General features: G+C 41.4%; 1 protein-coding gene across 1 annotated transcript in view; it reads right to left on the bottom strand.

The window, feature by feature from the left end:
• Positions 1–11796, bottom strand: part of ASMT (acetylserotonin O-methyltransferase) — a 20539-nt gene extending 8743 nt beyond the window's left edge. The window contains exons 1-6 of the mRNA XM_019524025.1: positions 11719–11796; positions 10051–10225; positions 8465–8594; positions 7278–7346; positions 4814–4932; positions 796–936 (exon numbers count right to left, since the gene is read on the bottom strand). Of these exons, the coding sequence (XP_019379570.1) occupies positions 796–936; positions 4814–4932; positions 7278–7346; positions 8465–8594; positions 10051–10225; positions 11719–11790 (706 nt within the window). The 5' untranslated portion in view covers positions 11791–11796. The remainder of the gene's footprint in view (positions 1–795; positions 937–4813; positions 4933–7277; positions 7347–8464; positions 8595–10050; positions 10226–11718) is intronic.
• Positions 11797–13664: the final 1868 nt, after the last annotated feature.

Below are 13664 nucleotides of genomic sequence, written 5' to 3'. Positions count from 1 at the left end.
TGAAAGTCTTGACCTAATGGAAGTGGACATAACTGACAGGCCCCTGAGCGTGACCAAGAGGAACTGGTCATGCAAGGGATTTTGAAGGACTGAACACCTGCCAGGGTCTCCAGATGGAGGATGAGTGACAACCTGTGCAGCTAGGCAGCATGTAAACTGTTAATTGTTTTAATACTTATTTTCTTTTAAATGCTTTTGCTTCTGAATGAATAGTATTTTGCTTTATGCACTGAAAAACTTTTTGGCTGTCTCTAACAGGTTAGGACTGCAGAGACTGAACTATGCCATCAGAACTGCTAAGGCAATCCCAGTGAATTTCAGGGGTTTGCAGCCAAAGAGCCCAGTCTGGAGGGAGAGAATTAGGAGACTGCACACCAGCAAAAGTGGTATCTAAAAAACTAAGACCTAAATGAGGTGCCCTCAGGGTGACAATGAAAAGTAGGTTCTGTGATATTAGCCTATATCTCCTCAGGTGTAACATGGGCATTCTTCTGCACCTCTACAGTCCTACTACTACTCTCAGCCGTGTTTCATTCTAGACCTACCATAACTTGGGGAAGCCATATGTGTACCATGTCTACCATATGATATCAGAAAAAATTTTTCTCCCTTTCTTTTACATTGTTGCTTAATAGGGCATTTGGGTGTATATTCTTGCCAATGTATAACTCAGCGTCACCCCAGTGAGTAATCAAGGAAAAATGTTTATATTTCTAGTTAAATTCCATCATAATCATGATCCCTAAACCATTTTTTTCTCTGCACATGAACACACACAAAATTAACCAACTTTACCTTCATGGAACATTATCCGATGTTCCTCTGGGGGTATAAAACGCTCCTTTGCCACTTGTGCCACTTTAGGTAGGTCATAAATTGTGACTGTAGAATTTGGGTACAAAGAAATACATTCTTGGGCCAAGCCACCTGCACATCCTCATAGGGAAGTAAAATAAGAGGTGTAAAAGTTCAAATACATACATGGACAGATTTTTATATCACATCATCCTAAGAAATATGGACTGCAATGAATTCAGCCTCAGAGCACCTTGTAAGTTAGGTTTATTATCCATATCTTACAAAACAGGAAACAGATGATTTAGGGATAGTGAATCTTGCAGCTATGCAGGGGGCTGGAAAAGATTACCCTTGAGGTCCCTTCCAACACTATGATTTTATAAAGTACAAAAAAGATTAGTGACCTGCCCAATGTTCCTCAGGAAATCTCTTGTCTACTCTGAAATACAATTCAGATCTCCCAACATCTAGTTCTGTGTTTTTGCTACTAGACTCTAAACAGTTGTATTTAAAAATCAATGAAATTTGATGAAACTAAAACTGGTTAAATACTTGTATACAAAGAGATTTATTTTTCTCTTTGAAAACCAATTTTCATGAAATACCCATTTTTTGTTTCAGCTTTTAAAAAGCAGTCCACAAACAGTTATTGATTTTCTTTTGGTTTTGCTTTTTATTACTGAAAACATAGGCGTCTCTAAACAAAAACTGTAGAAAACTGTTGGATAGCTACTCATAACAATAAATATTTAATTATTTTTCATAAAATCTTGACTTTTTTTTTTAAAAAGAGAGATGGATCTGTTCAAAACTCCACAAAACAAGGATGTCTTTAATTATGACCTTTACCACCCCCCTACATCTTGAATTTTTTTCCACTAGAAGTAGATACGACTAAAAGCTAAGGAATAAGTGGCCTACCATGTTAAAAGTCACTGTTAGCTATAAGACTAATAATTCTTTCTCCAGCAATTAGGAAATCTTTTAACTTAATAATAATAGCCAGAATTTATATAGCCCTTTTCATACATAAATAACTAAACAGATTATTAGGTCATTATTGATATCCCCATTTTACAGATGGAAAAACTGAGGCACAGAGTGATGAAATGATCTGTCCAGCCGCAGTTCCAAAAACAGACCCAAGATCATGGCTCTCTCCTCAAGGCATAGAGTATCATAATTATCATGCTGGCTGTAACAAGAATCTTCTGAACATTTCTCTCCAAGCTGTCTTAATAAAACCTCTATATACCTCCCATTTCATTTCTAACAATGGATAATGTTATATAAGAGAAATGCCATATTCATCCAGGGCCAAAAAAAACAGATTATCTAAAGATGAAAGATACAAGGGCTGCCAGTGCATTGCCTAACCTACTGTTCACTATTCAAAACAGTATTCATGGGGCAATATTGTTCAGTATTAGATTTTGTTTGGATTGTAGAACAACCCACAGAAAGGAAAGAAAGAGCAAGGGACTGTGCATTGACATTCACTTTAAATGGCTTTCATTTGATATGGTTTTCTCAAGGTTTTATATTAACGTTTTGCTCCCTTTAATAACAGATCCTTAAAAAACTTAACGTTAAACTTGCAGCTCTGCTGTGTGTTTTCTGTCCATCATCCTACAAGCACAGGGGTTAAGTACTATGTAATTAGTCATAAGCATGAATCTCTGTGCACTGATTATTTAACAGCAGCTTGATGCAAAAACCACTGTAATCATTGGAATGATTCCTACTAACTCCTATAGATTTTGAATCAGATCCAAAAAGAGCATGAAAAGATTTTTCCTACATGGACAATGAAAGAGAGAAAAGGATAGATGAGGACAAATTAGAACTCATGGCAAGCCTGACAACTTCTACAGCTTCCTTTAAATAAAGACTTGATACATTCAGCAACCAACAACACTTTTCAATTCCCTGTTAATAAAAATACTGAGTAACTTCTGAGAAGTAGAGAACTGAAATCCCAAAGCAACAGCACAACTGTGCAATTTTCTAGGCTGATGGGAAATGGCAGGAGGAAGTAAAAACTTGTTATTAAAGTTGCAATGGGACAGTTTTGGAAAACTGCACTGTTCTGAACACACAGAGTTGCCGAATATGCTTGCTTAAAATTAGAGTTAGATTGAAGTTTCTGACAACATTTATTTTCTATGAAAAATCACTGGGTACGTCTACATGAGATGCTAAAAGCACAGTAGACTAATTCTACTGCACATTAGCTCATCATGGTAAAAGCCATGCTAATGTGCTACTGCACGGGAGAATTCGTCTAATGTGCATTAGGATCACATAAAAGATGTGGGCCAGTACTACTGCACAATAGTGCTGATCACAGCACATGAAGTTAGTACTAATTATTATAATAACAATAATAATAATATGAGTAATTAATAATAGTAATTATAATATTAGTAATAACAGGTACTAACTTTATGCACTGTAATTATGGTGCACTAATGCAGGTGTACACATGCCTACTGAGTATCAAAAAGAAAATGTTCTGTGATGCTAGTGTTAGAGTGGTGTTGTAGCCATGATGGTCCCGGAATTATATTGGACAAGCTTTCAAATACCAAAAGACCTGAAGAATACTTCTTTGTAATCAAAGGCTCATTTAACTTTATCCCAACTATGCATTTGGTCCACTAAAAGATACCACCCACAAAAATCCTTGACTTTTGTATATTTATGTCCTATTTGGTTCTGACAAAAAACTTTTGACCAAAATCTGTCAAATGTAAATGCCTGGTTTCCTGCCAGCTTGCTCATCAACATCCTACCTCTACTATAGCCTATACAACAGATTTGTGGGATTGCCTGGGTTCCTTGACAGCCCTGTGCAGTGGAGAGCTTGGATGCTAGATCTTCAAGGGCTACCATTGACCCAGGGTTCCCAGGGAATGCAGGAAGATTCAGAAACACTGAAGCATTCCCACTGAAGGAATGACTGTCTGTTTCCAAAACAAGGTTTTGTCTTTTAATTCCTAATAATGATTAAATTATTTTTTGCAAAAGCTCATTTTTTACAGATTTTCAAGAGAAGAACAAAGTATGTACATGGAACATGATTCAGCTAGGTACTTCTGTCCTGAAGTCCATGAATTTTCTCACTACGACTGATTTAGAACCGAGAGCATGGAAGTTATGAAAAAATTCACTCGAGAAAACGTTATCATCTAAGGGAGCTTCATAAACCAGACAAGGAGGATGAAGCAACTGAAAATATCTGCTGAATTCTGGCAGTCACATTTCTGGGCTGAGCTTGCTGTATATTGGCAGAGGTTAGTTTCATATTATTCAAGGCTCCAGTAAAAAGTTATGGGTCATAAAATCCTTGCAAGGAAAAATACTATCTGTCTGGGCACTAATGAAAGCCTTTAAAGTTTGAGAAATCAGAGTATGCAGGACACATTCACCTGATTTTGTTTCTGTTTTCTACATTTTTGAAAAATGGAAAAGTAAAAATAACTCAACCCCCTCAAAAAAACCAAAAACTTACCCTGAAAAAATCCAAAGCAACCAACTAACCAACCTTCCCACTTAAGGAAGTAGAGATGAAGACTGTCTGGTGCTACAAATAATGACAGGAGTAAAATAGAGCTATAACAGTAACACTGTTGGGGATCAGAAGTGAACGGGCAATTTATCAACCTAAAAACACTGATTAAAGTGAAGGAGAAGAATAGCCTGGAAGCTGCTCTTGCAGTATTTATTAAGCAATGGGAGAAGAAAAATATGAAAACCTGACAGATCAACAAGGAGGAAAATAAGCTGCTATTTAGATATATGATGCTCTTCAGACAAAAAAATCATTTAGCTTTAAAATGCTTTTACCATTCCCATATCTTTTTTCTAATCTCCAGCAAAATGTAAAAATCTCCCCTTTTGATTTACTCGGGCAATCAAATCTGTCCTGCTTTTCCACTACTCCAATACTTCATGCATGCAGTATTTTTCCATAGCTTAAAAGGAGAAATGTCAATGTTGTAATGACACTTACCTCCTAGATCATAAATGTGGGTGAAAGGTGAAAGGTCAAATGCAGCAATTACATCTCTACCACATATACTCCATATTTCATTCAAACCATACATGAATTTGATCATCTCTTCTTCTGATCTAGTCATATGACAGAATATTATTTGTAGAACAAATACATTATGATATGCTGTCTATAGTCTAGTACAGGGGTGGGCAAAATATGGCCCACGGGCTGAATCAGGCACGCCAGGCACTTTCAACCAGCCCACGGTGCCCATCAGCAAATTGTGCCCTGCCCAGCCCTTCCACTCACGAAGGTGGGAGCAAGGTGCCCATGCGTATGCACCCCCACAACATACCCTGTTGCACCTTCCTCCCAGCCCCGTGGGTGGAAGGACCCGGCCTTGCCAGCATGCAGCTTCTGGGCAGGGGTCCAGCCACCCCCATCAGAACCTGTTTCGCTTCCCCAGCATCCAGCTTGCTCTGGGTGGCAGGCAGGGAAGCAGCAAGGCATGGTGAGGGTGGCAGAGCTGCAGCTGGGCAGTGCAGTGCAGAGCCCATGCCCAAGAAGGTGGCGGGAGTGCAGAGCTCGGCTCGGCAGGCTGTGGTTGTGAGGGAAAGTGAGGGGGTGTGGGGACCCCCCCACACTCCCCCACATGGTATGCAGCCTCCAATGTTGGCAGCAGCCACAGGTGGGGCACACAGGGTGCTCATGCCTAGCACAGGTGCTGGCACCTGGCAGGTCATAGTTCCAGCCTGCGCTGTGGGCAGGGGTGAGAAGTGCAGCTTGCTCAGCCATGTCTATTGCAGGGGCTCTGTGCAGCATGCCTGCACTCACACTGGAGGAAGTCGCATGCTGGAGCCGGCTGTCTTCCTCGACCCTGCTGTGCACTGGAAGTGGAGGGAACCCCACCCCTTAGTTCCCCCTGGAGTCCAGCATGGGGCTTCTCCCAGTGCGAGTATGGGAGCTATAGGCATGCCACGCACAGCCCCTGCAATAGAGGTGGGCTGGGCAAACTGTGCTCCTCACCCCCAGTCTGCAGCGCTGCCCAGAACAATGCCCTGCTGGGTGCCAGTACTTGCACCAGGCACAAGTGCCCTAAGCCCCTCCACCTGCAGCTGTGTGCCATGTTGGGGAGTGTGGGGGGATCCCCACACCCCCATCCCTCTCACTTCTCCCACCCTACTCCCACAATCTCCACTGACATATACACACCTGAACATACCCTATGCCAGTGGTCTCCAAAGTGGGGTGCGTGCACCCCAGGGGGTGCGCAAGACGATCCATTGGGGTGCGGGAAGAAAATATTAGAACTTCTATTTATATAAATATACATATACTGGGGATGCGTGCTCAAAAATTTTTTACTGATAGGGGTGCGCAATCAAAAAAGTTTGGAGACCACTGCCCTATGCCCCCACACATATAGTCATGCCCCCTCACAGCCCCACCCCCATTCCCCACACCTCACCATGTACCCACACCTCATTATACACAATCCCCCACCATACACACACATCCCCACACCCTACTATGTAAACAACCCCAACCACATCCCCACCCCACACATACAATATACAAGAGTAAGATTTTATTTTTGAGTTATTATGCAATCACCTCTATATACACTATGCAAAATGAAGCATGACAAAAATATTTTTTGTAATAAAATTAAAATATGTTATAGTAGGTGTTTGATTTTTAGTGTATGATTTGGTTTTTTTTTCCGGTTTTAAGATGCAACCCCCCTCCGACCCAAAGGAGTATTGGGAAGGGCCCAAGGGCAGGACCTTCCAGTGGCAAAGGTCAGGGGTTAGGGTCAGGACTTTTGGTCCCAATATGGCAACTGGGGGCAGGGCAACTGTCAACGCAGGGCTACCCATGTGGCCCTTGACAGCTCACCAAAAGTCATTAAGTGGCCCTCCAGCCAAAATAATTGCCTGCCCCTGGTCTAGTATTATATAATACTTCTATAACTCTTGGCTTAAATACTAAACTCTAACTATTATCCTGTGTACACAGCAAGGTATTTTTGACACTGCAGAATGTCATTTATATTTCTACAGCTTAAAAAAAACAACCAGGAATTTATTACCATAGGTAAGGTAAGAACCTTTTAATGAGGAAGTAAAATAAAATAGTTAATGCACTTATCAGTTACCAATTTTTTGTTGCTAAACCTAATGGCTCCCAGATGTTTTTAAATCAGACTTTTCCATTGTAATGAATGGTGTCCATGACATTTTTTTCACACTGGATTGCACATACAAATGTTGTGCTTACATAAGAAGATGAGAAGTATGTTGCAAATCCCAGAGAGCTTCAGAACTGGACACCACTGAAATGGAGGGTACTACAGGATTTTTTATATGAATGGAACTAATTATCATAGCATTATCATATTTCATAATTGAAATTAATAGAAAACCATCATTCACGTTAAAGATAAGCATACAACTCCAGGCATTCTATTAATTATTACCTGTAGACAGCCCCAAAGAGATCTTTCGATGAAATGCCAAATGCTCTCTCATACTGATTTTTCCCTTCTCTTTAGGACAAAAAAAAAAGTAAAATCTTATATTTTATATTTTAAATGTATACTGATTTGTTTTTGTTTTGGTCTGTAACTGTCTATAACTGTTGCATCATAAGCTTATTAATATACATATTTCATCATGGTACAAAGGAAGTACTTGTGTCATTGCATATATGGTTCTTTTTCTGATCACCCTAACCACGCTGAAAGCCATACTTGGAGTCAGGAAAGAATTTTACCCCGTGATTAGATTGGTATGGACTGTCCGGATTTTTGCCTTACTTTGTAGCTGGTACCTCTTGAACGTATATTGACAATATTTTATAGAAGCAGGACATTGGCTGCTGTGGTTCCCCTGGTTTACCTGTGTTAGATCAATTTGGTGTCAGGGTTGAGGATAGTCTTATGTAGAGTTTAGACTGTGGATTTGTATGGGATGGTTTGGATGGGGCTGATCCTGCTTCAGGCTGGGGGCTGGAGTAGATGACCTCTAGAGGTCCCTTCTAGTCCACTTTTCTATGAACCTGAGAGCCTTACGAAAGATTCTGAAAGGAAAGATATGTTTCAGTGATTGTTATGGCATATTTATACTGGGACATCACTTAAAATGAAGGATTGCAACTGATATTTTTTATACCAAAGATTGTGGGGCAAATCCCCACCTGGTGTATATTGACATAACTGCATTAGCACCCACAGTGAAGCAGAACCAATAGAAACTGCCATCCCTCTTCATTTTCTTCTGCCTTTGCAACAGAATCCATTAGGGATTGTGCAGCCGTCCATCACTGTCACTATTCATTATCATACTTCACTGGGGGCCTTCTTCAGCAAAAGCTGTTATGATTAAGTGCCCCCCCCCCTTGGGGCACAGAAAATAAGCATAGTAAAATAGTCTGTTTCTGGACTCTTCAGTGAATTCTTCCACTGGCAAAAATGAGCACATGCAATAATAATAATAATAATACTTAGTGCTACAAAGTACTTTCCAAGCAATTACCACTCAGTGTCTTCATTTTCTCTTGTTTCCCCAGACACCTTTTCAGAAGCAGCTTCACAATGCAGCAAAGTGGTTTCTTCCAACACTGGAGCATAATTTTGCACTGTGACATAAGCATGCCTTTTCTTACCTCACAGCGTCTGTCAAGTAGTGCCAGCATAGGTAGACAGTCTTGGAGTAGTACATCATATTATGATACAGAGACTTGGGACTTGCTTTTGCAAGGTAGAGGTTGGAAACTTCTGTGTTTCTGTAAAAGACTGAAAGAACAAGAGAAGACACATTGGCTAAGTACAGACAGTCAAATAGCCCGAGGTGGAATACATCCTATCTTCACAGGTTTCTCTACGCTGCTTAGCTGGAACTGATAATGAATTGAACTCATGTTCAATTTTCACTTGGGAAAGGCAGGCAGAGGCCTGCACTGCCACAAGCCAGAAAACAAGGTGGACTTAAGCACTCCTCCCAGCCATCGGGGAGCCCAGCCCAGCTAAGTGGGGGCCCTTCCTGATTAACTGCCCAGCACATGCCCACAAGCCCCTGCTGCCCCCTCACATCCCAGTGCTAGACCCCCACACCAGACTTCCGCTCACAGAGGGTGAGCCCCACGTTTCAGAGCAATTCCCAGGGTCTCCCAGCTTGGGGCTGGCCTGCTGTGGGGAGCCCCATGCAAGGGGAACCCTCTCCTCTGTTGTGCAAGTGGGTGGCTGCTCAGCTCAGCTCCTGCCACAGGAGGGAGCAGGGAGGATTCCCCCAGATGTACAATTGGGTATCAGAGCATGGGAGGAGCCCCATGCCTCGTGGGGCTTCCCCCAGCCCAGAGCTGCCCTGACCCGGTAAGCGGAACAGCCGGGCAGCTTGGCTCTGCTGCTGCCACAGATAGGAGTGGGGGCAGCGTTCCCCCAGGACAGGTGCTGGCCTGCATAGCTGCGTGTGGCATAGGGGAAGACCCATGCCTTGAGGAGCTTCCCTGGCCTGAACCAGGGTCCCCCACCCCAGGGCTGCCTCGCCCAAGGGGAAGCTGCATGCTGAGTGGATCCCCCTCCACCTCCCCTGTGTGGCCAGGCTGCTCCTTGGCTGTACCTCCACAAGTGGGAGGAGGGGAGCAGTCCTCTGGGATGGGGTAGTCCCCTGAGGTATGGGGCTCCCTCCATCCTGCTATGCCCAGCTGTGCAGGCAGGCACCCAGTTCAGGAGAATTCTCCCTATCTCCCTCCCAGTGGTAGCAGCAAGCCTCCCAGTTACCCGGGGAGAGGGAGGGAAGGATTCCCCTTGGAAGGGGGTAGTCACAGGCTGGGGGACTCTGTGCTGGGCTACCTTTGGTGCCCGGCTCCCTGTGCACTGCCATGCCCAGTTACAAGGACAAGGAATTTGGCCCCGGGGAATCCTCCCACCTGTGGCAGTGATGGAGCCAAGTCTCTTGGCTGTGTGGGGAAGGAGGGTTTTCCCTTGGCTCCCCACAACAGGGCCTGGCAGCCAGGGTTGGGGCAGGGGTGCTCTGTTCCTCTGCCTCTCCCCCTCTCCCCCACTGTTGCCCCACCGGGCAGACAGGTGCCACCATCCCAGTTCCATTTTTTAGAACTCTATTGCAGCAGAAGTCATGTTGCTGCTCATCCTGACATTTTTGTTTTTAATCTTACAGCTCAGCCTCCCACCTGGTGTTAAAATAAAATCTTTAAAACCAATCTTTAGTCACGTCCCTTGGAGACAGTGTTACCTCCTTCACTGTTCAGTTCGACTCTTAATAGCTTTAACCCCACACAGGTATCAAGTAATCTTTCCATTCCAGTGGTACTGGTGCCCAAGCGTCCAGCAATGACATCTGAAGATAGGGGCTCCTCTGACTCCAGCAGTAGATCAAATACTCCCAATTCACAGGCAGTAAACATAGTCTGGAAGCAAATAAAGGAGCATGAGGCTGAAATAAGAGCAAGTATTATCAACAGCTATATTGCTGATAAGCAGCTATTGATCACCTACCACCTATTGATCAGCAGCTTGATATGCAAGAGTAATTTACAAAAACAATGATAAAACCCCATTAAAATGTTTTATAGCTAAGAAAATAGGTGTGACTAAACTGCAGTTGCTTTGAGCACTGATACCAGTGCTTGCTTTGTACTGCTTTTTTCATTTCTGTTCCTTGCTATCAAGTAAATACTTGTATGTGAAGCCCAGGTATTGTGTATACATTTTCTTGACTTTATAGAACTATAGCAAACCCCAGATCCCTGTTCTATAAGGAAAGGGTCAAAGAGGTGACACATTAGAAAAGAAAAAGAAAAAGCCTTGTATACAAAAGCCAGAACAATCGTGGATCCCTTTGACATAGCTACATTGCCTAAGCTCAAATTAAACCATATCACTTATGGCTAACAAAGTCATAATTCTTAGATTTTATACACTATTTAAAACAAATCCTTTTAAAATGCTGTAAAAAGGTGGCAATACTAACCCCATTATTGTCACAATACGTTATGAATACCCCCAGAATTCTCCCAGCCCCTTTGAGAGAGAATTCTATGCAGCCTGAAACTAAACTGTTTTGAGATGCTTTTAAATTGTGTTTTGATCACAAATTTGAATGGTGTTGGCCACACACCACTTCCCTGAGTGCTTACAAAACTCTGCTGGAGTTGGCTCATTTTTTTCCCTTTCAATAACAGTTGGGAGGAAAGTCTTTGAGCATTTCTTCCTATGACACCTGTTCTTTATTTTGCCACACTGTCCTTTGACAAAGCAGGATATATTACTGACTTACTGAAATAATACCCTGAAGAATTCTTACAAAAAATATAGATGCAATCACTGAGTTTCTACCCTTGCTTTCTTTCCATAATGATTCTGGAAAGAAAAGTAATAAACTAGATGAGTTCCCCCCACCTATCAATTAATGTAATTTGCCAAAGTATATAATTAAGGCATTATGTATTGTCTGCTACTTAGCAACTATAGATAAATAAAAGTCACTAGAGACAAGAATGCTTTTCTAAAACCTCATTGCTTGATGCTGGGCATTGCAAAATCTAACCCAGAGATTTGCATCCAAAGCAAACATCTAAAACAATGTCTCTGAGAAATTCTGTTGTGGGCAATTTTATGTAGCAAAACCTTATTTGTAGGGCTTTATATTCAGACAGCTCAAGTAAATATTCAATTTGCCCAAACCTCCTAAAATAAGGGGATTACAAACAATTGTTCATAATGGTCTGTGACATCTCTCTGAATTTTTTCTAAAAACTTCCTCTATACCTATTTAAAACTGGGATCACTTTTATTGAGTTTACTTCTTTGTCACAGTTTTAATTAAGCCTGTAAAGGATATTTGAAACTGTCTACCATCCTTGTTTTAGTATCTTATCCAAGTGTTATTTGTAATTCTTACCTTTGAGAAAAAAAATCCATGGTTGTATTGAAATAAGATCTGAGGATAATTAAGGTCTTCTGCAGAGTCCATTTTCCTTCAGTACTCTGAGAGAGATCCTCTTGGCTTCTTTATTTAAATAAGCCTCTTTTCCACTAGGCACAGAACACTGGGTAGTTGACTTAATCTTATTAGTTGTGAGAAAGCAAAGCTATGTTACAAAACACATTACTCAAAGAATTTTCTTCATACAGTTACTTCTCTTAGGTTTATCATTGTTCTTTGAGTATCTGTTTTAAAGGTGCAGAGTAGAGAAGCACCAGCAATTATACTTGAAATAGCACTTGAAAATGAAAAATTACAGAAAGCAAAATAGAAACAATTGGAGAAAAGCATTTACAATATCAGAGCTTGAATTCTGCATAGGATGCTATGGTTTACCAAGTGTAAAGAGAATAGTTCAATTCATGTTCTTACTGCAGACTTGTTCAAAATGTAGGTTTGTCCTTATTCTAAACTATTCTGCATTAGTGATTCTGACACCAAGGTGAACCATTAAATTATTGATCTTTATTTATTCCCAATCACTGGACTTCTTACTCTAAATTTTAACTGTAGGTGACAGTGAGACCGAGGACCAGAGAGGCCATTCCAGTCATAACTTAAAAGCTTTATTATGATACACAATAGCAAAGACTTATTTGTATCAATAAAGACAATGCTTATACCTAGCCTCAGATTCAAGGGAGAAACAAGTCCACTGGCCAGGCTTCTCTGTTCCCTTGGGAACTTTTGCTGAGTGGGTTTATTTTATTCACTGAGCTTGGGAGAAGTCCAATTTTCCTCCAGTCTATGCCCAATATTTCTAGATGCCTGGCTGTAATATTCTAATAAACGGTATCTGATTGGTTTTATTTCAATGTCTTTGTTTCACTGAAACTTTGGGAACTGGATTGAACCAGGTGACTTGCAGACTTCCCTTCTGATTGTGTAAGGCTGTTTTACCTGCGGGAAGGTTTATCGTCCCCTTTTCTTCCCCAGTTTGGAATGTTGTTTAACACTGGCCTGTTTCTCTTCTTTACCTTAGTTTAACTTTCTTCTTTGACATGGCTGTTTTGGTTTTTTTACAATTATTTGAGCATCGTAACAAAAATATATTACAGCAAAATAACATTTAATATATTTGGTTACATCAATATCTTTTTTATTTCCTTGTCAGTCACTGTCTACAGTGCATACATAGCTCAAGCTTAAGTCAGGTTGTAATGTGGCAGCCTACAGATTAGTCACCTCAGTTCAACCAAGTCATTCAAATGCAAAATTTAGAATTTCATACAAATAACTTAACATTGAAGAATGCCAACCCAGTTCAAAATTACCTTGTTCCACATTAAATATGCCCATCTATTTCTTGCACGGCCTCAAAGAGATGGAAGCATTTAATTTAAACATAAGCAAGTCATCATTTGGGTAAACAATACATGTATAAATGGAATAGGCATAAAGATGGTTTCATCAGTTCAGCTTTGTAGTTGCAGTGACTGGTTTCTTGAGACAGATGGAAAATTCATCAAGTAATTCATCCAAGTTGCTCTGACAGCTGTGTTCTTATCCTCTTTCTGGTGGTCTCCAGAGACAGAGCCTTAAAAGACAAGTGTTAACAGGATAGCTGTCAGTGTATAAAACTTCAGTTCCTTTGAAACAGAAGGTACACCTAGAGTACATTGACACCATGTCCTTACTGTCCCTGGGAAGGGACACACTTGAATATGACCTACTCACCCACACCCACTCACATACACAAACCTGAAAGTGCAGTGAAGCCACTCCATGGACATCCCACAGGTACAGTGCCACATTGCTAGGCTTCATTAGGTGCATGTTTGAGTGTTTACCACCCCAAGAGTGCTGGGGACTTGGTATGGACTGAAACTTACTAGCCAAGGAAAAGCAGGGCTACTTGTGAT

This window comes from Gavialis gangeticus, unplaced genomic scaffold, assembly GCF_001723915.1.
Source record: "Gavialis gangeticus isolate Ggan-Ray unplaced genomic scaffold, GavGan_comp1, whole genome shotgun sequence".
Taxonomy (NCBI): Eukaryota; Metazoa; Chordata; order Crocodylia; family Gavialidae; genus Gavialis; species Gavialis gangeticus.
Note: the sequence above shows the minus strand (reverse complement) of the source record. Positions and strands in the feature narration are given on the sequence as shown.